Consider the following 23,838-nt stretch of genomic DNA (forward strand, 5'->3'; position numbering starts at 1 on the left):
GGCACGGTTGGTGGGTTCTGCCTTCTCTGCATCCCCCCGTGCCCACCCCTGGTCCCTTGCCTTCATCCCTGCATGCTTCAGAATCCAGTTCTAAAGGGAGGCTCTGGGTCCTCTCAGTCTGGGTGGGCCCACTGGGGGAGGGGAGTGGGGACATTAAGAAGTCTCTGGTCAGAGTTACTCTGCGTGGGGGGAACTCACTGCAGGAGGACACTGGGAGTGTGGGGTCCCGAGTTCTGGTCCTGGCTCTACTACCCCACTGCCTCCTCGTGCCTCTGGGGACTGCCTCTCCCGTTTCCCCTTCCGTGACATGGTCTCTGGTTCCTTCTAGCTGGGGCCATTCCAGATTCCAAGCAGCCACCAAGGGGCCCGGATGGGGGTCCTTCTGTGAGATCCTGCTCACCACTTGCCAAGGGAGAGGGGGAGGACATTCCCTTGCTGAACAGTGACCTGAAATTTAAGCTGACCCAGACACTTGTCCCACTCGGTTGCCAGGGACACGAGGGAATGCTCAGAGGCCTGACGCAAATCGGGGCTGAATTCTTTGTGGATGGCAGGCTGGCCTCTCTTGCGGCAGCTTCCACAGGGCGGTGGGCAGGCCGAGGGCGCCGAGGGGAGGATGGGAGGAGGGCGGGACCGCAGGATGCTCTGGCATCTTACCCGGAGCCGCACCAGCTGGGTGACAGAAGGCTCGTTCTCCCTCAGGGCCCCCACATAGGCATCCTTCTGGAAGGTGGGCACGTTGTCGTTGACGTCCAACACGTTGATCCTGACCCGGCCTGTGGTCTCCTCACCACCCCCATCCCGGGCAATGACTGTCAAGGTGAAGCGCTGGATGAGCTCATAGTCCAGTTTGGCGATGAGCATGATGAGCCCTGTGTCCTTGTCCAGAGAGAACCTGTGTCAGGCGGGACAGGGGAGAGAAAGGGACCCTGGTGTAAAGCAAAGCGGCTCACAGATAAGGCCTGTATTTACCAGCCTGTCCTTGCCCGAGGTGATAAACAGAATAAAGTCAGAAATCTGCTGTCTTTTCACTTGCCCTGAATCAGAAGAGTGCCTATTTCTAACAGGGAGTGGGGTGCGAGGTGGTGGGCAGGGGTGAGGACCACATGGGGGAGGGGAACAGTCGGGTACTGAAAGGGCAGGAGCAGGTTGATCTCGTCAGAGAAGAAACTCAGGCAGAATGACCCTCCTCCTGCTGTGAACAGGAGTTTCTGCCTACTGTAGATGTTTAGATGCTGGAAAACAATCATGGTCAGAAATTCTGCCATCCCAGATGGTTTTGCACCAAAATGTTTTAAGTGGGTGGTAAAGCATCCAGCTAGGAGAGGGGTGGTTGGTCATCTCTCGGGAGAGAGCCCTTCTCTTCTGCTCCAGGGCGGAGCCTTGGCTAAGAGCCTAGCAACTGTCTCCCAGAGAGAAATGAAGTCCAGCGAGACCATCCATCTGGCCGCCTCCTCTAAACAGCCCCTTGGGAGCCTCCCTTGAGTTGGAAGTTGGCACCTGTATGCCCGGATCTGGTCCTCCGAGCCTGGAAGGTCCTGGCTCCAAGACCAGGAAAGAAGATGGGAAGAGATAAGGAAACCCAAGTTGATCAGGACGAGGCCGTGTGGACACAGGTGCCCTGAGGGATAGAGGTGCCCTGTGCATGCCTCCTGCGGCTGGCTCCTTCCTCCCCTCTTGACGCTCCAACCGGAGTGGCAGAGAACGGCCAGATGTGCCTAACAATCTCTGTTTCTTCCCGAGCACTCCCACAGACAGCCAGGGCCCAGAATGCAAGCTGACAGCCACTGTCTTCCTCATCCTGTCGAGCGTCCAGATGCATCAGACCCTTCATTTTTAGAAGCAGACCTGCTCTCTGACTTCAACTTGGCTTTTGATCATGTTAAAAACGAGAGGGTTTCCCCTTCGGCTTAACCGAGGACAAGGGAAAGAGATGGCCCAGAGGCATGGTGGGTGACAGGGCAAGGCTCCCCCAGCCGGGGGGTGAAGCAAGCCACCCACCCGACGGCTGAGGTACGAGGCGGGCCCCCTCCTGCTGGAGGCCGGGCATCCCGGTGGTGAAGACCCCATGCAGAGGCCAGGCCCTAGGGCTTACCAGCTGTGTGACTTTGGGCAAATGACTCAGCCTCTCTGAGTTTCCTCCTCTGCAAAGCGCAGATGATAACAGTGACCAGTGCTTGGGGGGATGAAATCCGATCACGTGCGGCAAGCCCTGGGCGCAGAGCCTGACACACAGCAAGGGTTCCCAGATGCTAGCTGCTGCTATGGCCTTCGCTGGGCGCTGTCACCAGTGTTTCCGAGCTGCTTCATTCCCAAAGCTAAAGGCTATCTTTTGAGGGTCAGAGAAGCGATGCCTCCGAGAGTTTAGAGGACTTGGCCAAGACCGTGCCACGGCCAGGGTGACGCTGGCCGTGGCGCCCGTGGGTTCTGACTCCCCGCTCAGTGCTCTAGCCACGGCGGCACAGCACTGAGAAGTTTCCTGAACCTTGAGAGTAGCAGAGTGCCACTGCTGGGGTGGGGACGGGGTTGGGGGGCGCTGGGGCAGGGTCTTACCGGTCAGGGTCATCGCTGAAGAAGTAGTTGACTTCCCCAAAGGTGCCCACGTCATTGTCTGTTGCCTGCAAAGGTCAGAATGAGAAGTCATTGCTGCCAGACCCAGCGAGGCTCCTGATCTCACCGGGAAATGTCCATAGCCAACCCGTGGTCCTCCCACGCAACTCCTCTGGCTGCATTTTCTAGAGGTGCGTTCGTTGTTCCGTACGGGGGCCCCCAGGAACCAAGCACTATTGACAGTGACGGTGGAGAGCCCAGTTCTGGAGGATCGGTCTTCTGCCTAAATCTCTAACGTGGGGAAACCACCCCCTCTGGACTCCTGTCAGGCCAGGCAGGCTTATGCTCTGCAGAGGCTCAGAGGGCTTGGGGAAGAGGTCTTGGACCTGTGGCTTGGGGGTCGCAACTTGAAGGTTTGCAAAGTATTGCAAACAAAGGTGGAAGTGGGTTCCACCATCTGGTGGACTCTTCCAGTGCTTCTCTCCCAGTCCCCAAAGCATCCATGTGGGATGTGCTTCCCGGTGGGAAAGGCCCCTCGGGGAAGGGGCGATTCTAGAGTCCTGCCCCGACACCCCTTCCAGCCTCAGTTTGGTTTGTGAGTCCAGCAAGACCTCTTTTACCCGGGCTGGTCCCGCCTGGCTTCTGCCACTTGCAGTCGAAAGAAACGGGGGAGGAGGAGGAGAGGCCTGCCTCACACGGATGACTGTGGCAATGTTGGTGACCACTGCCCGCCTATGCTGTTGTCCTGCCTTTTACATTTTCAAAGACCACGTATGGTTATCATGACCTCATTTTATCCTCACAACTGTCCCACATGATGAGGAAGACAGACATTTCCACCCATTTTGCAGATCACAAAACTGAGGCCCCGACCCCAGTGAGGCCCATTCTAGGTCACGAGCCAGGTTACGAGCAAAGGGAGGCAGAAACAGGGATCCCGACTCTCAGCCTGCAGTTCCTTTCTTTAGGCCACCCCAGTGGGGCCCCCCTCCATCTCCTGCCTTCTCCAGGACGAGGGCAGCTTCAGCAGAGGTTTGGCTTTTGTGGGTGGGACTTCCGGCTTCTGCCTCATTCTTGGCACGGCCATAGTCCACAGTGTAGGTGAAATGACACCATTCATTCGTTCGTTCATTCCTTATTAAGCACGCACTGTGTGCTGGGCACTGGGACTCTGCCCCCTTCTCAGGCCACTCACTGCCCTGGAGCGGGACAGCCTGCGGCTGCTGCCACATAGCAGGGGCAAAGGCTGTGGGCTGACCTTGGGGACATCTGCTTTACATTCAGGGCTTCTTGATGAGACTGTGATTGGATAGAGTTTCTGCTAATAAAAATGTTTCTTTTATTTTTTAGCTTTAGTGAGGTATAATGGACAAATAAAATGGTAACAAATCTAAGGTGTACAATGTGATGATTTGATATACGTGTATACTACAAAAGGATGTCCCCCACTGAGTTAATTAACACATCCATCTCACCTCCCTTATTTACCTTTTTTTTTTTTTCTTTTTTGGTGAGAACACTTAAGTTCACTTAAGTTCTACTCTCTTAGCAAATTTTAATTCTACAATACAGTGTTATCAACCGTAGTCATCATCTTATACATTAGATCCTCAGACCTCATTCACCTTACAGCCGAAAGTTTATACCCTTTTACCAACCTCTATTTCCCCCACCCTCTGTATCTTTGTACTAAGTATTTTTTGAGGTTCTCTTTCAAGTTCCTAGATTCTGTGAAATCTATTAAATTCCATGTTATGATAAACCTGAATGTTTGAGAAAAATTTGTGTTCAGTATACTTAGTTGAGGAAGGCAGATAAGTGAATAACATATTTCAGTACCAAATGATCCAAGTGAAAAAAAATATTTAGACCCAAAGGGTTCAGATCTCAGTTATCCAGGAGGAAGCCATTTCTGGGGCCGGGGGCGGCCTCTTGTACCAGATTCCCATTCAATGTCCCCACTGTCTGCGTTCTGGAAGACTGTGTGCAGACTTCCACTCGGCCAGGCTCCGAGTGCACCACAGGTTCTCAGGGATGCATGTCGAATAAGTGACAAAGACGACGCTGAGCCGTGGAAGCCACCCTCATACGCAGGACTGATTCCTGGACAGACCCTCCCTGGTGCCCTGAGCCACTCCTCATGACAACTGTCATTTACTGAGCACCTCGCACTTGTCACACATTTTATCTTCAGAATCACCCTACAAGGTGGGTCCTATTATCAGCACCACCTCCAATTTAGAGACAAGGAAACTGAGGCACGGAGAAGGTAAAGAGCTCCCCCAAGGCTTCACAGGGATTTGAAGCTGGTGTTGTCTTGCCAAGCCCTTGGCCTCAGTGTGTTATTGCTTCTGAACCGAGAGGACAGCTTGCTCTCAGAAGAACCTACGCCTGGTGATTCCAAGGGAGAGAAGACAAAGCTCCTCAGAATAAGGTCTCTTCCAAGGACCAGAGGAGAAGCGGGGAGGAGTCCCTAAGTTCCCTTTCGCCCCACCAATCATCATCACCACATGTGGTAGTATTCAACTGTAGTAAAGTGCAGCTTGGCCTGGTGATGCCATCAGGCCCCTTGGTGAGGGGTCCGTGTGGCCTAGAGACCCCAGTTCCAGGCCAATGTCAACAGCGCAGGTCACCGTGTGACCAAACATCACCGCCCCCGGCCTCAGCATCCTGGTGGGTCAGAGGAAAGGGTCTGGGGGGGCATTGGAGGCAGAACCGCACCTGCCGGGCTCACCGCCCAGCACTCGGGGCCTGGCACAGAGCAGCGGCTGCATGAATGCTTGGAAAAGGAATGAACGAATTCTAGTAAGAAGGGGTTGCAGAGATGGGGCAAAGCCAGGGAAGAGACAGGATTCCAAGGGGAGGGATCAAAAGGGGCTGAGAGAAGAGGCCAGGGACCCGAGAGAGCAGCTAGGAGGTGTGGAGGGGATCAGGAGGAGAGGAAGAATGGGCTGGGTTGTGTAGGAAGTGAGGGGCCCCATCAAACCATGAGGGGGTTCCTGGCCTCAGAGACAAAGCCCTTCCTATCTGGGTGGCCTGTGAAATTGCACTCAGACTGTCAGGGCAGGAAGGACCCCGGAGGTCCCCCTTGTCCGAGCCCTTTCACCCTGGGGTCTGGAGTGGCTGAGGCCACAACGAGATGGGCCGGTCCACTCTCCCCGGGCAGACACTGGCCTCCAGCCCCCCAGCCCCAGTCCCTGCATCCTCCCCCCGCGGCAGGCTGGGCACAGCCATGGCTCCCACAGTGACCCCTTTCCCCTGGGGCCTCTCGCTGCCCGCCCGCACTGCTGATGCTGACCAGGGAAGGTTTGTGAGTCCTTTAGTGCCACCGTCTAATGATCGTATGAAATATGTATGCCCAGTGAAGAGGAGAGGGAGAACTTTCATCTTTCAAAGGCACGAAGCAGAATCAGAAGAAGATAAAAAGTGGCTTTTGTGCCCCTGCCACGATGGGGGCCGCCAGCACTGGCTCGGAGGGCCTCGCCGGGGTGCTCGGGCTGGTGCCAGGGGCAGGGGGGCCGGGCCAAGGGCGCTGTGCCTGGGAGGAGGCAGCAAATCCCATCACTCGGCGGCCCTGCCACAAGGCCCTCCTGGGCTCCCCGGTGCCCTCAGGGGACGGTCCCTCCTCCTCCACACACACTTGTGGCCCTGCCCCTGCTGTGGCCCAGCCCCTGCTGCCAGCTCCAGCCTCACCTCTCACCCAGGCCAGACCAGTGTGGCCCAGCCCATCTGCTCCCTCTGCCCAGACCGCTTCCGTCCTCCTCGGCTCCCCAAGGCTGGGTTAGGGCTCGGCCCTTCGGGAAAGACTCCCAGCCCTGAAGGTGCCGTGAAGAGGAAGCTCTCAGCTGCTGTGTTTCCTCTCACCGGGCTCTGGCTCCCCGGGGACACGGCGGGGTCATGGCTCACGATCTCTGTCCTCTACAGCGACGTCTGCATCCACACACCTCCACAACATGCGTTCACGTACGCGTCTTTCATGCTGGCCTCAGGCCCGTGAGCTGGGTCCTGTTATAACTCCCTGCTCCTTGCCTTTACCTAATGGGAAGCAGACAGGATCATCCATAGGAAAGCTGTCCAAGAGCTCACCGCTGCTAAGTGGCAGAGCTGGCCTCCAAATCCCTGTGTTTAAAACCATTTAGCACCTCGAGGGCTAGGTGCCTCTGAGTCGGGCCTGTGTAGCCGAGGTGCAGCGTGCCATGCGGGCTAGGCCAGTGGAGGGCGCTGCTGGGGCCTGCACCCTGCTCAGCCTACAGCCTGCCCCACTCTATTTCTCATGCACTCTTCAATCAGCCTCCTTCCCAAGTCCTGCTTCATGTCCACGCCACTGAAATGAATCCAGTGCCAAATAGACAGCGACCCTTGGGCCCACTTTAGGAGGGAGGGGTTGGGGAGTGACCAGGGTCTGTACACAGAGGACACATGTCCTCCTCGTGCCATGAACACCCTCTCTCCTGTCGTGTTAGCCACTGGTTTTGACTTCTTGCCCCTGGGTCTCTTATGACCAGTCTTGGTAAGCAGTAAAGTGTCCCAGTGTGTACCTATGGGTTAGATTCTAGCGCTGGGGATGGCAGGGGGTACGCAGAGACAGCAGAGGGGACGCCTGCAGCGTAACTGAAGTGCTCATCTAGAACCCTGGTCTGGCATTTTTTTAGAATTCTAGGAATGAGTATATCTGTCACCCTGCAGGGTTATGTGTGGGGTCTCACGGGCCGGTCAGATAGCTACAGGGATGGGGGAAGGGGTCGGCGCAGCTGGCCAGCTCTCACACCGTACCTGGGAATTCTAAGAAATGCCAAACCAGGGTTCCAGGCCTCCCCTCTGCTGTTTCTGCGTACCCACTGCCATCCCCCAGGGCTAGAATCTCACCCACAGATACATTCTGGTACACTTTACTGCTTACCCAGGGGCATGAAATCAAAACCAATGGCTAACACGATCTTCCTTGCTCATGATCTTCCTCTGCTCAAAAATCTTTGGTGGCTCCCCATTGTTGCGGAATTAATTCCAGACGAGCACCCTGGTGTCGAGGCCTGGCTGGCTTTGGCAGTCTTGTACTCACCTCCCCATGACGCACCCGGGCTGTCCTGGGTTCTGATGGCCTGGTTGTACCTAGCCCTTCATTCTGTAACTGCCATCCAAACCCCAGCCCAGCCCTCAGGACCTGCCCCAAATGCCTGCTCACTGAAGGAGCTCCCCGACTGCTCACTCTTCTTGATCCGAGAGCCCTTGGCTGTACCTCTTTTGGAATATGTGGTAGAATTTGCCATTTCTGAAAACTGCCCGTGTGTGCCCCTTGCCCACCCCTTGACAGAGAAGTCTGTATCTAACTCATTTTTGTATCCCCTGTTGTGGCCAGCACAGGGGTCAAGATCTTTGCCAGATTTAGTAGAACCTGGAATTTCCACCGTCAGTCACTGAGGGCTGGCATGCCCTTCCTTCTGGGGGGCTGATGTCCCCCATCAGCAGACACCACCGTGGGCAGTGAGCTGCCAGAGCAGGGCCGTTCAGCTCACCCGGAGGCACAGCTGATGTTTCTAAAGCCTCTCCAACGAGTCTCTCAAGCTCTGATGTCCCCCCGAGCTCTGCAGCCTGAGTAGGGGGACTCAGCAAATGGCCCATGCTGTCAGCCTGCTGGGGCATGTGCAGAGCAGGTGGGAAGGGGCCGAGTGGGTCTAGAGGGGCAGATGGAGGACACCTGGCACATCACGGAGAGAACCTTCGTGAAGACAACGACTAGGCCTTCAGTCGAGTATTCAGTAAATATCTTCCGGGCTCTTGCAATGTGCCAGCAGCCATACCAGGCCCTGGAGTCATGGCTATGGGTATGCCAACCCCCTTGCTGGAATGTGACTTACAGATGGGAAGGGCAGAAGACGAGAATGCAGGGGAGAACTAGCTGAAGAACGTAATTTCAGATGATGGTAACAACCGTGAGGAGAGCAAAGGGGCTAGTAGGTGACGGGGCTGCTATTTTAGACCCCGGGAAAGACCTCTTCGTCTGGGTGTATTTGGGTCTATGGGGCGGCCACCGGCCGGACATGAGAAGCCCTTGGGAGCTCCTGGGGAGAAGGGCCCTATGGCAGGTACGGAGCTCAGAGGCGGCTCAGAGCACCAGCCTCCTCCAGCGCAAGTGGGTGCCGCCCAGGAAGAGGGGCCTGCACGCAGGGTCCGCAGCTGCCCCCGCCGCTGGCCTTGGGGAGAGGGTGCGGCTGGGACTGGCTGCTTTCCAGCTCCCAGTTTATAGGGCATCTCCTCTGATTCTCCCCAACACTGGCATTACCAGCAAAACTAATTCCCTCATCTGGGCCTTTATAATTGCATCGTGAGTGCTTATTTCCGTGATGGACAATGCCGGCCGAAGTGTAATTTTCTTCTGCTGACAAAAAGGAAAAAAATAAATACGCACGCATGGTGGGGGAAATTCCAAAGGTTAAGACAAGGTGAGCCTGCAGTGGGGGAATAGCCAAATTCCCAGACTGGTCAGGCCTGAGTCGGAAATGCCCATCTTCCCTTGGCTACGGGGAGGTTAAGATGGTGCCCCTGGCCATCGCCCTTCGAGCACATACTTTGAGCTATGCACCGTGCCCAACGTTTTGCCACACCTTATTTCATTCCATCTTCCTGACAGCCCTACCCTGGTGATGGGGGGGACCAGAACCAATGTTATCCCCATTTTACAGATGGAACTGAGGCTCAGAGAGATCAATCAACTTGTTCAAGGTCAAATGGCCATGGTACAAGATATGAACTCAACTGTGCTCTCGCGTGCTAGTAACCACTCCCCTCCCCTGCTGCCCCTGTTGGTGGGGCTGGGGAAGAGGTGTCTTCCTGCAGTTTGAGAGCTCCGCCATGAGATCCAGGGTGCCCCTACCAGGTCACTGTCCTTGCCCTCCAGAAGCCAGACGAGTCCCGCAGGGAGTCTGCTTCTTGCCATAATGGCTCTGCCCCAGCCTCTGCCTGGAAGGGGTCGGCTCCAGCACCTCTGGCCATGCCCGTCAGCAGAGGAAGCCGGGGTCTCTGGCTGTGGTTTCCCAGGAGGCAGGCCCTCAGCCGAGGCCCTTGGCCCTCAAATAAGGGCCCCCCACCTCTGCCCAGGCTTGGTCTTGGTATGTGCACGTGGCTCAGGACCTAGCCTGGGAGAGGCTGTCCCCTGCTAAAGTCAGGCTGGCTGTGGGCACCCTTCCCAACCCCACCCAGGGCTCTTCACCCAGCACCCTCTGGGTACAGCACTCCCTTTAACTTGTATGCCAGGGTTCTGTGCCCAGCCCAGCTCATCACATCTCACACCCACTCCCAGGACCCACCATTTCACGAGTGGTTAGGTGCCAACCCCTCCCAAGGGCCCCCTTCTGACCCAGCCTATTTTCACAATGAGCTGTCACCATCTCCTACCCTCTTCCATTCATATGCTCTGGACCAAGGGCCTCCCTCGCTGACACACTGTCCCCATCACGTATGTCTGCGCCTCACTACCGTCTGTCTTAATAGCCTCACAAAGGCCCATCACGGACACTGGGTCTTAGGCCCCGAGCTGACTCCTGCCTGCTCTGGCCTTCTCCCGGGTCTCCCTCCGAACTGCCACCACTCTGACAGTGCTGATCCCTCCCTGGGGACAGACACCCTCCTCTCTCACAGTTTCAAACAGCCTCCACCCTTCTCTATAGCCTGAAAGTCCTGTCCTTGCATCTTCTCTCTTCCTGTGTCCTCGCGCTTCCCCACCCTTCTCTCTCTCTCTCACACACACACCCTCTCTCTTCCTCTCTCCCTGTGGCTCAGACAACCCCCAAAATATCCCTGTCCTCCTGCCTCCCATAGAAATCTTCTTTCTCTCTGGCTCAGGTGGACCCCATCCCACTACACAATCTCACACACACATGCACACACTTGCACCCACCCTCAGTCTCGGGCAACCCCCACTGCATCCTGGTTTCAGCCCCTGTGGCCCCTCCGCACCCCTTCCCCGCCACCTGTGTGCCCTTCCCTGCAGGCTGACAGCCAGCAGGCACTCACTCAATCACTCCCCACCAGCGCCCGCACCCCCGTCACGCATGCTCGCCCAGACACCCCGCACGGGGCTTCTGTTCTGAAGCAAGGCGGGCCCAGCTGCCTCCCCAGCAGCCCTGGGTCCTCACAATGGTGGCAGGCGGCGGGCGCCGGCGAGCAGTTCTGCTCCCGTGCACAAATCTGCAGAGAAGGGCACACTGTACAATTTGTTCAGGAAACAATAGCAATGTTTGACATGTCATAAGGATTGATGGAGCAGAAATTTACATGGGAGAATGCATTTTTAAACAGCTCCATGGAGCCCCGGTGCTTTGCTGGTAATGCTTTCCACATTCATCATTCGCTGAGCCTCTCTGAATAACTCCTTAAACTATGGGAGATTAACTGCACTCTTGCAAGCTCTGGGAGGCTGGTGTGGCCGGCGTGAGGCAGGAGGGACTCCGCGGAAGGAAGCCAGGAGGCCAGAGGCCGCGGGACCTCCACTTGGCCTCATCAGACCCATGAGGCCTGGTCCTCTCCCGTGCTCCCGCACTCCCTCCCACGGCACTCTGTGAGAGGATTTTGGGTCCTTTCTAGGACACGAGGCAGAAGCCAATGGCTGGGAAATGTTTAGTCGGCCCCGCGCTTCTGGGGGAAATGCTGGGTGTATCAGTTTCGCTCATCATCTAAGAAGGAAGCCGGGGCTGATGGGTGAGCCTGTGGTGTTAGGCGGGCAGGAGGGTTTGGCTGGAAGCTATTGTTCTAAGCACCTTCGCGGGGGTGCCGGCCAGGGGGATGGTCACATTCCTCAGAGGAGAGGAAGGAGCCAGTAGCTCTAAGGAAAATGCCGTGTAGGTGCTGAGAACCAAGGGTAACCCTGTGGGCAGTGGTACCAGGGAGTGAACAATAGGGTGCAGGAGAGAGCTCAGGGACACTGTAGATCCTAGGGAGAGAAATATAATCAGGAAAGCTCCTGGGCCCTGCTCTTGGCTTTCTGGGCACATAAGAGGCCTTAGGACAAGAGGGTGCCGCTGGGGAGTCTGGGTCTGGAGACAGAGGCTCAGAGCACATGGGACGGTGGAGTCACTCATGGGGGGGTGGAGTTACAAAAGGGTGGGGGCCCAGCTGGTGGTGGGGGAAGGGAAGAGGGCCTCTCCTCCCTCGTGTCCCATTATGGATCAGGGATGGACAGCCACGACTCCGTTACCCATGCCCATGGCAGACTGACTCACCATGGTGCCGAGGGCACGGAGGTCCTCGGGATCTCTCAACACTATTTTCCCTACAGCCACTAACAACCAATTGCTGTGCAAGTCACGTTAAAGCCTCTCTGCTAACCCTGCTGGCCTCTCTGTGCCTCAAGGGACAGACTGGGCTTCTCCTTGGAGGCACCGAGCCTCACAAAGGATTTGGGCTAAGTGAGGGGTCATGAAAATACCAACAGGATGGCAGAGTGAGATCCGGGTTCTGGTCCAGCTTCTGCTGCAACCATTCAGCTGCAGGACCCCGAGTAAGACAGCAGGCTTCAGGGCCTGTGTGCTACACGACCTCCTGACCCACCTGCCTCTTCTACTCTGGCGTCAATAGCCCATCCTCTGCCGGAGCCAGACTGATGATAGGAGACCCCCATTGGCCGGCTCAGAAGGCTCCCAGGGTATTTAAGACAAAATCCAAACTGTCTTCCATGATCCCTGAGGTGAGCCAGTCTCTGCAGCCTCTGACTTCCTCTCTGAGCCATCTCTGGATCACTCTGCTCCTGCCACCCAGTTTTTCGGGCTCCCAACAGGACAGTCCTCACAACCCTTGCACTCCACTGCCCTGGGCCAACAGCGCTCCTTCTCACCCCTGCAGGCTCAGCTAACGGGACCTATTTACAACTGAAAAAGCTCACTCAGCTGCCCGCTTGCTGCTGCAGGTGCTAGGAGCTGGGGTGGTCATGGTGGTTGCTGGTGGCCAGATGCGGTGGGGAGAAGGGCATGGTTTCGGCAGGAACATCGGGGTGAGTGTTCACCGGCTATCTCCTCCCACAGACTGTAAGCTTTCTGAGGGCAGGACCTGTCTTGTTCCGCACGCATCCCCTGCATCCAGCCAGTGCATGGCACACAGGAAGCCCTCCACAAACTGCAGCGGAGTCAAGAGATTATATATGAAGAAGGACTTACGAGGTCCTTCCTACCAGTGACAAGCCAGGAGTCTCCACTTCTGAATAGAGAGACTTCTGAGGAGGCAAGGGCACCAGAAGGATACGATGGTGGGGGGAGGAGAAAGAGAGGAGGGGCAAGGAGGGAGAGGAGAGGAGGAAAAGGATGGAGAGAGAAGGAGGAACCACCACAGAAACATGTACTCTAAGCTTCAGCTCTCTCATCTGTTAAATGGACCTGATAATAGTACCTGCCTCACGGGGTCATCGTGAAGATTAAAGAAGGTGTTGCACGTAAGGCACTTTAGATTGGTGCCTAGCAGGGGGAACCGCCTCCAGGGGAGCAGGTATTAGTTTTCCACCCCCAATTCCAACAGCCCTGGGCTCCCTGCAGGCCGGGCGGGGGTGGAGGGGATGTGTTTCAGCCCTGCAGGAGCCCTCCTGCTGGCCCCCGCCCCACGTGTGAAGGCATCCGTCTTGTCCGTGTGACAGGGGGAGGCGGGATGAGGATGGGGCTGACAGGTGCTCTCCGGGCGTGAGGGGTCCCCCGCTTGTTTGTTCTTGCAGACACGGTATTGTTCTTGGGCTCCCCTACCCCCGTCTTTCTCTTTATTTTAAAACCTGGAAATAAAAATTGATGGGGAGCAAATTGCTCTGGCCAGCAGCTCTGTGCTTAAAGGAGTCTCCCTGGGAAAGCAATTACAGGATGTCAGAGGCTGTCAGGGTGGCAGGCGGCTGCCAGCGCCCAGGATCTGGGTGGGCCTGGTGGGCCCTGGGCCGACTGCCGGGGAGATGCAGGAGCCGGCATCTCTGGGGGATGGGGGGCCCCCCCTCAGAGGCACAGGGATAACTGAGATCACTGCCTTGCTGAGCATCACCTGTGGGCCTGGCATTGCATGAGGAACTTGACACAGTCTGTCCTGAATCCTTAAAAGCACCAGCAAGATGGGGATCATAGTCCCATTTTACGGATGAAGCAGCTGCAGCTGATAATAACTAGAAAACCAGTCACAGCAGCTCAGCTTGGTTTAGTCCTCATTCCACTTCCATTCCCACTGTGTGAAATAAGTCCAAAGGTCACCCTCGTTTTACGGATGGGGAAAGTGCCGCAGCTGGTGGAAGCTTCCAGCGCCACACACAAACCCCTGCTGCTCACCTCCGCCCAGAAGAGGCTGCTTTCCTGACAGGACCTGGGCCTCTCTTGGCCTGCAGGCTTTTTTCCCAAGGAAGCAGTTGGCCTGTCAGGGTACCCACATCCCCAGAAGCTGCCGTCACTCAGTGGGGGCTGGAGGCGATGGATCAATGCCCCAGCCTCCTTGCCCTGAGGTGGACGGGCTCACTCTCCCCTCGGATGTCTCAGTGGACAGAGCTCCAATAGCCCCCCATGGTAAGTGGCCTCACAATGCCCCCATCAGTGACCTCCTCTCACTTCCCAGTCCCGGGTTTCCTGGGGCCACCTCTCCCAAGTAAACTGCCGGCCCACGAGTCCTGTCTCAGGGTCTGCGTCTGGGGGAGCCAGGCCTGACACACAGGCTGGGTGCTGGGCACACGCGGCAGCCAGACAGCACGTCCCTGTCCTCACAGCTGCCACTAGCTCAGAGTCCCACAGCTGGTCCCTGGCGGAGCTGGGATTTGAACCCTACTCTGTCCGACATTCACACACACAAAACCAAAAGGAAGAAAAAAATTCAATTCTTAACCCTTCTACACTGCTGTCCATTTCCTCACGCCCTTGGGTTTGAGGAGGACTCAACTGAGTGACTTTAAAAAAAAATCACCTCTGACCATCAAACAAAGAAAACTGGGCTACAGAAAGCCATTTTCTGGGGATGCAGGAGGGAGGGCAACTGGCTGCCTGGGGGTGAACGAGACATTCACAATCAGAAGGGACGCAGGGCCCCTCTGGGGCCAGTTATCAAGCTGGGATTGTGTGGTAGAGGATGAGAAGGGAAGGGTGCCAGAGAGATGTGGGGCCAGACACCTGGGCTGAGGCTCAGTTAAGTGAGACCTTACGTGCAGAGGAGATGGAAGGAAGAAGAAAAGACAGTCTAATCAGCCCCCTGGGAATGCAGTCAAACCACGGCTCCCCCATTACCGGATCTCACCACACACCCCTGCCCTGACTCTGACCCTCTTCCCCCTTGCCCCCGTAGGATGCAACAGGAAGCTCCAGGTCTTGCGAGAAGGCGGGGAGAGGTACCTGGGCTGGGGCTGGTCCCACCCATGCGCCAGGACGTGTCCTCACCCCAAGGTGACTTAGAGCCCAGGTGGCACGCCCCCCATGCCTGCTGCCATTGGTGGGCACTGATTGGGCCAGCGTGTGCTGCTCGCTAATGAACCGTATTGATTCCACATTGTCTTGTTGTCTCCCTAAATGGCAAGCCACACATCTGATAGATTAAATACCCACATGATTGCCCGCCTGACATTCTCCATCACTCCGCCTGCGAGTCCCTAATGAATTTTACAGCCCCACAACGACAGAAGAAATTAAGGTCAAAGTCCGACGCAGGAACTATAAATCACCCGTGATCTCTGAGACCAGCAGAGGCCTGCAGCCCTAGCCCTCACTCACCTGGGCCGCTTCAGCCCAGGGCTTGATGGCAAGACAGTCACATTCGGTGAGTGCTGGGAGCAGTCATGCCTGAGAAGCAGCACCTACTCACAGACATTTGGGTTCCCCCTCTCCCCTGCCCACCCCACCTCCAGTAGTCAGAATGTTCTCACGCAGGGAAGCTCGCTGATAGGAAAGCAGCATATCTCCTTTACAAAGACTTGTTTCCCAAGTACTTCAAAACATGCCAGTCACACTGTTCTAACAATGTCCCCAGAACAGGGAGAGGGATGAGCGGCACTCCCTCCATTTTGCAGACGGAGAAACTGAGGCTTGCACAGAAAAGGGGCTTGCCCAGGGTCATTCAACAAACTGAAGACCTTTATCTTCCAGACCCTAAGTTTACAGATCTTGTTACAAGTGGAGCTTAGAGGGGTCTTTTGTCTCAGTCCTGTTTCTCCTCCGGGAAGGGGGTACCAGCTGTAGGTGGCTCAGCAGGCAGAGGGAGCCCTGGCCTTGGATTCAGCTTGGACATCACCCAGTCAAGTTCAGTGTGCATCTTGTCATACCTCTGGGCCCCACAGTTTCACCGGGCTCTCAGGGAGCAATTCAGTCTCTGTGAGGAGGCTGTGTTAGTTCATGGTGAAGGGAAAGGACTTGGGCATTCTAGAAACAAGGATTCATGCCTCAGCTCTGCCCCTTCCGCAGATACGGCGTCAGGAAAACACCTAATTTCTCTGAATCTCAATGCTCTCATTTATAAAACGGGGAGGCTAATTTCTACCTCACTAGGGCGTCATGGTGGGGGGTTCAATGAGGTAACACACATAGTTGCTGAGCTCGGCAGGGCATGTGATAATAGTACCTGTCGTTTGTTTAGCACCTATTCTGTGTCAGACACTGTGCTGACATGTGCTAGGTTCTTTATGTGTATTATCTCATTGAAGCTCCACAACACATCCATAAGGAACGAACCTCATCACCATTTTCCAGAAGAGAAAACTGAGGCACACGAGAGGTTATTCGGCAGAGACTAAACATCCATGCTCTTTTTCAACTGAACAAAAATTATTATTTTTAGGTGGCACAACACTCTCTGCCAAAAATACTACATTGGCCAGCTTCCTTTGTAGACAAGCATGGCCATATAATTAAGTTCTGGTCAATGAGATGAAAGCAAAAGTTTGCAAGATATTTCTAGGAAGTCTTCTCAAAAGGGAAGGAGAGTACCCTTCTTCATGTCCTTCATTCTGCAGCTTAGAATATGGATGTGATGGCTGGAGCTCTAGCAACCACCTTAGACTATGAAGATGAGGGCCACATCGTAGAAATGGGCATGGGAGAGAAATACACTTCAATCTTGTTTAAGAAACTATTTGGGGGGTTTCTGTGACTGGTAGCTGTACTGGATCATTGCTGATACAAGTAACCTATTCAAAGCCATATAGCTCAGAAATGGCAGAGGTTTAAGTCTGGAGCTTGGGGTCTTTACCACCCTGCCTCCTGTAGTGAGCACTTGAGGAACATGAGCTAATACCACCACCATCATCATTGCATAGTAGAGTAGAGGAGGCTTTTTCTGGAGATGTTCAAACCTGCATTAGTTGGTCATGAAATCAATTTAGTGGGTCATGATTAGCATTTTAAAAAATAAAATTTGGTGGAATAAAATAGAATATACTAAGGTAAAAACTGTAAGATGTGACGAAAGAAGCTGAAGAAGACACAAATGGAAAGACACTCCATGCTTACAAACTGGAAGAATGAATATTGTTAAAATGTCAACACTATGCAAAGCAATCTACAGATTCAAAGTAATCACTATCAAAATTCCAATGGCATCCCCCCCCAAATAGAACAATCGTAAGACTTATATGGAACCATAAAAGACCCCAAACAGCCAAAGTCATCTTGACAAAAAAGAACAAAGCTGGAGGCATCATGTGCCCTCATTTCCAACTGTATAATAAAGCTATAGTAATGGAAACAGTAGGACACCAGCATAAGAACAGACACATAGATCAGTGGAACAGAACAGAGAGCCCAGAAATAAACCCACGCATATATGGTCACCTAATATTTGACAAGGAAGCCAAGAACACTCAATGGGGAAAAGACAGTCTTTCCAAGAAATGGTGCTGGGAAAACTGGACAGCCACACGCAATAGAATGAAACTGGACCACAGTCTCATACCATGCACAAAAATTAACTCAAAGGAGAGGAAAGACTTGAATGTAAGACCCAAAACCCATAAAACTCCTCGGAGAAAACATAGGTGGTAGGCTCTTGGACACCAGGCATGGGGATGATACTTTGGATCTGACTCCAAAAGCAAAGGCAACAAAAGCCAAAATAAATGGGACAACCTCAAATTACAAAGCTTCTGCCCAGCCCAGGAAGCCATCAACACCATGAAAAGGGAAACTACTGAATGGGAGAGAATATTTGCAAGTCACAAATCTGATAAGGGGTTACTATCCAAAATATATAAGGAACTCCTGCCAACTCAACAGCAGAAAGACATCTGATTTAAAAAATGGGCAGAGAACCTGACTAGACATTCTTCCATAGAAGACATCCAGATGGCCAACAGACACATGAAAAGGTGCTCAACATCACAGATCAGCAGGGAGATGCAAATCAAAACCATGATGAGCTATCACCTCATGCCTGTCAGAATGGCAATTGTCATAAAGACAAGAAACAAGTGTTGGTGAGGACGTGGAGGAAAGGGAACCCTGTGCTCTGTGGGAGAGAACGTAAATTTGTGTGGCCATTATGGAAAATAATATGGAGGTTCGCCCCCATATTAAATTTAACATAGAAATACCGTATGATCCAGGAGTCTCACTTCTGTGTATTTATCTGGAAAAAAAGGGAAAACACTAACTTGAAAAGATATGTGCACCCCCATGTTCACTGCAACTTTATTTGCAACAGTCAACATAGCAAAGCAACCTAAGTGTCCACCGATGGATGGATGGATGCAGAAAACGTGGTGCATATTTACAACAGAATATTATCTGGCCATAAAAAAGAAGGAAATCTTGCCATTTGTGACAACAAGGACGGAACTTGAGGGCATTATGCTAAGTGAAACAAGTCAGACAGAGAAAGACAAATTCTGAATGATCTCACTTATATGTGGAACCTGAAAAAAACAAAGACCCAGCTCACAGATACCGAGAACAGACTGGTGTGGTTGCCAAAGGTGGGGAGTAGGAGGAGGGCAGAATGGGTGAAGGGGATCAAAAGCTACAAACTTCCAGTTATAAAATAAATAATTCATGAGGACGAAATGTACAACATGGCGATTATAGTTAATAACACTGCATGGTACATTTGAAAGTTGCTAAGAGAGTAGATCTTAAAAAGTTCTCATAAAAGAGCCCCAAATCTAGAATATGATACTAGAGTGTGTTATTACATGTGGTAAGAAAGTACTGTTTTTGTTCTAGATATAGATGTGTGTGTGGGTCCTGGGTATGAAGTTAAATGTAGTGTTTATTATGGATTATAGTAAAGTTGGAAAAACACTAAAGCCGATGGGCATAGGGACTTTGAGCCACTCCAGAAAGCAGCTAGCAGGAACCATGGCTGTCATTCCGTCCTACAGGGATTATGCAGCAAGATTAAGCCACCCCGAATGCACAGGCCCGGCTTAACTTCTCCCTAAACCTCTGTGGGCCCCCTCCTCCCTCGGCCTTTCTCTCCCAACTACTCCCTGGACAAGCTCTCAGGCCGAGGCCCTGGGGACTGCTCCGAGCCCATCCTGCCCCTGTTGTCCCATCCCAGGGCCCAGAACCTTCCCGGCACAGGGCACAGGTGGATTGTGCACAGGCATTTGGTTGACTGCATTTATGTACTCGTTCTGCCTTGGCCATTCTTACAGCTACCTGATGTCCCTTCGCCCAGGGGGTCCATTTTCTCTGCTCTGGTGTCCTGTGAGCAACTGCCTGAGCAGAAGCAGTCAGCAGCTAACCTACCCAAGGGTGACTCTGACAGAGTGCAGGGGACTGCTGGCTCTGGGTGCAGGTGGGGGACTCTCTGGGGGCAGGCTGTCACACGTTGTTAGCACAGGGGGCCTTAGGGAGTGTCCAGCACAACCTCTTCATTTTACAGATGAGGACACCAAGGCCCCGGAGCCAAGGACCTGCTCAAGGTCATCTGGTAACCGAACAACTCCTGCATCCCAGGCTCTCGCCCTGCCCACCTCCCCGGACTCTGGAGTTGGCTGACTCCGGCAAGAGGCTGGAGCCCAGTGTGGGGTGGCACTGGATGGAGACCAGCAAACAGGAGAGGGGCCCCGGGGGTTTTGGAGTCGGACAGACCCAGGTTTGAATCCTGGCTTGGACACTCACTAGCTGGCTGACCCGGGGCAGGGGCCTGACCTCTCTGGGCATCCATTGCTGTCAGAAGAGATGATGAATCTACTGCACAGGGTTTATCATTTGCCGTGCTCACAGCACCCGCTCACGAGGCCTGACCTTTCAGTTTCTGGTCAAGGGGCAAAGGTCAGTGGAAGAGCTGCTCTGGTCAAGGATGGGGGATTCTGGAGGCACCAATGAGGGAGGGTTCAAGGGCCTGGCAGGCAATGGGGGCTTTCCATCAATTTGTCAAGTAGCTGAGTGACTGAATGACCGAAAACGGTCAGACCTTAAACAAGGTTCAGGGTAATCACTTCGGGGGAGGGCGGGCAACTCTCCATCCTCACACCTGCCCTGCCATGAAGGGCTCCTTCCAGAAGCCCTGGGTGGTGGCGGGCAGACGGCAGCCAGCTGTGTGCTCTCTGTCTCTCCTTAGTGCCTGTCCTACCTCTCATCGTATCCCATTTGGGTTTTACGGATTGATATTTAGATTAAAGAGATACACACAGCTGAGGAGCACTGAGGCCTGACAGAGGAACTCGGCCCGTCAATCACCGCAGCTCTGCTTCCTCCGGCACCTGGCAGGCCCCACACCGGCCCCTCCAACTGGAGATGAACCCAAGAGCAGATTAAAGGGGCCACAAGCACAGCCTGGACACCCCCCGAATGGGGGAGGGTGTGCCTACAACCTACAAAGGCCGGCCAGCTTGGGAGCGGGGCTGGGGTGATGCGTGCGCACGTGTTTCACCCCCCAATCCCCTCCCCAGGCTGCAGATATTCAATTTTCTTTTAAACGGTGGGGAAATTGGAAGAGATTTTGTTCTGTTTAAGCACAGCTGGAGTCTCCTGTCTCAAGGGACTGGAGAACAATGAGATCAATTAAGATGCCCGCAGTGAAAGGTGTCAGGAGGGGTTGGGCAGGGACAGTGCCAGGTGGTGGTTGGGGGGGGGGCCTTCACAGGAAGGGGAAGGTGGAAGAGGTGGCCCGGCTTCCGCAAGTCCAGCTTTGGCTCTTCCCTGCTTTGACCTGCCCGTTTCCATTGGGTTTTGCCGAAGTATCAGGATGAGGCCCGCTCGTCAGGTCATGTTATCTCCCAGACTTACTAATAATTCATGTGGCAATTTCTGTCAGCAGCTTCATATGATGATGGAATCAAATTGAATGGATGCTATCAGAAGCAGGGAGAAGGTCACCGTTCTAGAACAGCACGGAGAGCCCTGGACACTTGGCAAGCAGCTGGTGCTGGTACGACTACCAAAGCCTCAGCTATGCGGGGGCCCTGGACCACCACCTCTCCATACATTGTTCCACAACACTGCTGACATGGGGATTCTTCTCCCCATCTTATAGAGGATGACACTGAAACCCAGGGAAAGAAAGTTATTAGCTCACGGCCAACCTGCTGGTAAGAAGCTGAGGCAGGACTCCTACCCAGTGTCTGCCCACTTCGGTGCTTGCCAAGGTGCAGGGCCCACCTGGCGGTCAGGTGGAGATGAAGATGGATGATGGACCTTGCTGGGCCTGGGGGGAATGGGAAAGCGGCAGCCCAGACCTGAGCAGGACCTCTGCTGTCACCTCTCACTTGCCCTCCCAGCCTCCACCCTGGTGCCTTCCACGCCCTCGTTCTTCCCCACTCCCACCTCAGCCTATTCCCACATGGTCACCACCGTGATCCATCATATCTCTCTGGCTGTCCCCTCCGATGGGCTCCCTGTCCTCGTCAGTCACCTCCTGACCACCTCTCCTCCACCTACACCCCCAGGCTCTTGTCTCAAAGTCTCTCTCTGCAACTCCCTCAGCTTGCGGCAGCTCCTTCCCAAATTCTACCCGCCTCTCCCTTCCTTCAGGCCTCTATCCACTGCCACCTTCTGTGAGGGATGTGTCTCCCCCGATCCCCCAAGAGCACCCAGTAACACTGCCACCCCTGGTGCTCCCTGCCCACCCAGCTCTACTTTTCCCAATGACACTTCTCCCCACTTGTCACACGCTGTGCTTACTTGTTCATCCTCTGTCTCCTGCCCCTGGAATGGATGGGGATGTTTGTCCGTCTCGCTCACTGCTGTCATTCTAGACCCTCGATAAAGAGTCACTGAATGGAGAATGGTAGTTGCCTCTGGGGCTCCCCTGTGCCTCAGAGAGCATGGAGTTCTGCCCTGGGAGTGACGGTGGGTAAGGCTTCTGCAGTGGAGACACAGGGGCTCACAGAGGGCACCCAGCTCTGCCCAGCAGCAGCCAAGGAAGCAGGGTCAGCTCCTGCTCACCTGTGCACAGAGCCAGGCTGAGGGGCTGGGTGCATTTCAGCCTTGACCTTGCAATCTCATGCCCCGATTAGACGGGTGATCCTGGAATCTGGTGGCCATCACACCTCCCAGCTCCCTGCCTTTGTTCCTGGGCTGGGGTCTGCATCCCCAGATTCTGCTTGCCCTAGGGAAGTTTCCAGTGCAGTGGGGAGGAAAGGACATGAGCCACGAAATCCCTGATCAGTGAGAATAGCCAAGGAAAAGGAGGTGCAGAGCACACAGGGGAGCTGGGAAGAACGGGTATTGAACTGGAGCTCTAACTGGTCCCAAGACATCTACATTTGTGTAAATGCTTTAACATTCTTTCCATTGAGAGCTGGGGGTGTCTCCCTTGCCTTTGATGTGAACTTGCTTGGGTGACTCACTATAACCAATTAAATTCAGCGTAAAGGACTATGTGAATTTGAGGCTGGGTCAGAAATGGCCACACAGCTTCCAGCTGGTTCTCTTGGGACACTCTTTCCCTAGAGGCCTCCTCTGAGGTGCTCCCTCTCAGAACCCCTGTGTCTGCAATGCCGACCCCATGGGGAGAGGCCCTGTGTGGGTGCTCGTGACAGTCAGGCTGAGCCAGTCCTTCAGTGGGCCCGGCCCAGGCACCAGACCCGGGTGGGAGACACCTCCAGCTGCTGGGGTCATCCCCACACCCGGAGTTGCAGAGAAGAGCCCCCTTGCTGAGCTCTGTCCACAATTCCTGACCTACCCAACCCGTGAGGGTCAGAAAGCGGCTGTTGCTTTATGCAGCCAAGTTTGGGTGGTTTCTGATGCAACAGGAAGCCGACCAAGCTCTGAGGGTCCTCATTCAGAGCACGCCACAAAGCAGGCGTGAACTGAGTGCTGAGTGTGGGACCGCGTGAAACCAGCGGAGAAGGGCGTGCCTGTGGGCAGGGAATGATAAAGCCCCTATAGCCAGGACAAGCTATGTAATTTGCCGGGCCCCATGCAAAGCGAACACATGGGGCCCCTCGTTCAAAAATTAAGAATTTCAAGACGGTGACAGCAGTGCATCAGACCAAGTGTGGGGCCTTCCGAATCCAGGTCCCTGAGCGCATGCCCAGGCCGCACGCACACCCTCCTGCCACATGGTGCTGAGTGCCCTCCCCAGCTGTCCCACTCCATTCTCACAGCAGCCCTCCCAGGCAGGACCTCTCAGCGCACCTCCCCAGGTCGGAGACGACACAGGCTCAGGGGCCTGCCAAGGGCCCATCTCGGCAGGGCTGGGCTTGCGCACAGGCTGAAGGGGTAGAGGGCAGCCGGATCAGGGTTCCTGAAGGCCACTGATGATAAAAACCGCTGTGGACCACTGTAAGCCCTTGACCCACACTGGGGCCTCCGAGCAACCGAGCCATGTGTGCTGGGCAGGTGTGACCTTCCCCACCTGATGGGAAAGAAGCCAAACGTGGAGAAGGAGTGGCCAGCCCACAGCAGAAATGGATTCACGACCCTGCCCAAGACATTAGCAGTCTCCCAAACACAGGCTGGGAAGAGGGGCAGGGAGGAGAGAGAGGAACCATGCCTGTCAGCTCCCACAAGGTTACATTGGAGCCAAGGGGTAGCTCTCTGTCCCTGGGCTGAGCAAACTGGGTCCCATGCCCACCCAGTCAAGGTGCTTACATGCCTCTCCTTCTTGCTTTGATTTCTGTGCCTAGAGAAGAATCCTGTCTTGTCTGACAGTCCATCTTCTGCCCATTCCTGCTGTGCCCTAGCTCTCTGGAGCAGGGACAGAAGACCCTGGAGGGCAGTAAGGTCTGCCCTGGGAATAACCTCCTTCCCAGCTGCTGTTCCTTCTCAGCATCCCTCTCTGATGGAGCTAATAAATCTGGGCACATGAGCTCCCTATTGCAGGAGGCCAGGCTGGCTCATTGCATATCCCAGGTACAACCTCTCTCAGCGGTCTCCCAATGCCTGCCAGGGGCCACCAGGATGGAATAGGTGCAAGAATGGG

The 23,838-nt window shown here is 54.6% G+C and overlaps 1 protein-coding gene across 1 annotated transcript in view; it reads right to left on the minus strand.

Annotated features, from left to right (window-relative positions):
* LOC115937841 (cadherin-23-like) overlaps nt 1–23,838 on the minus strand; it is a 277,920-nt gene that overhangs the window by 47,215 nt on the left and 206,867 nt on the right. Inside the window, exons 14-15 of the mRNA XM_081823095.1 lie at nt 2,554–2,618; nt 658–895 (exon numbers count right to left, since the gene is read on the minus strand). Coding sequence (XP_081679221.1) covers nt 658–895; nt 2,554–2,618 — 303 coding nt within the window. The remainder of the gene's footprint in view (nt 1–657; nt 896–2,553; nt 2,619–23,838) is intronic.

This window comes from Leptonychotes weddellii, chromosome 6 (genome assembly GCF_054177405.1).
Source record: "Leptonychotes weddellii isolate Sample4059 chromosome 6, ASM5417740v2, whole genome shotgun sequence".
NCBI lineage: Eukaryota > Metazoa > Chordata > Mammalia > Carnivora > Phocidae > Leptonychotes > Leptonychotes weddellii.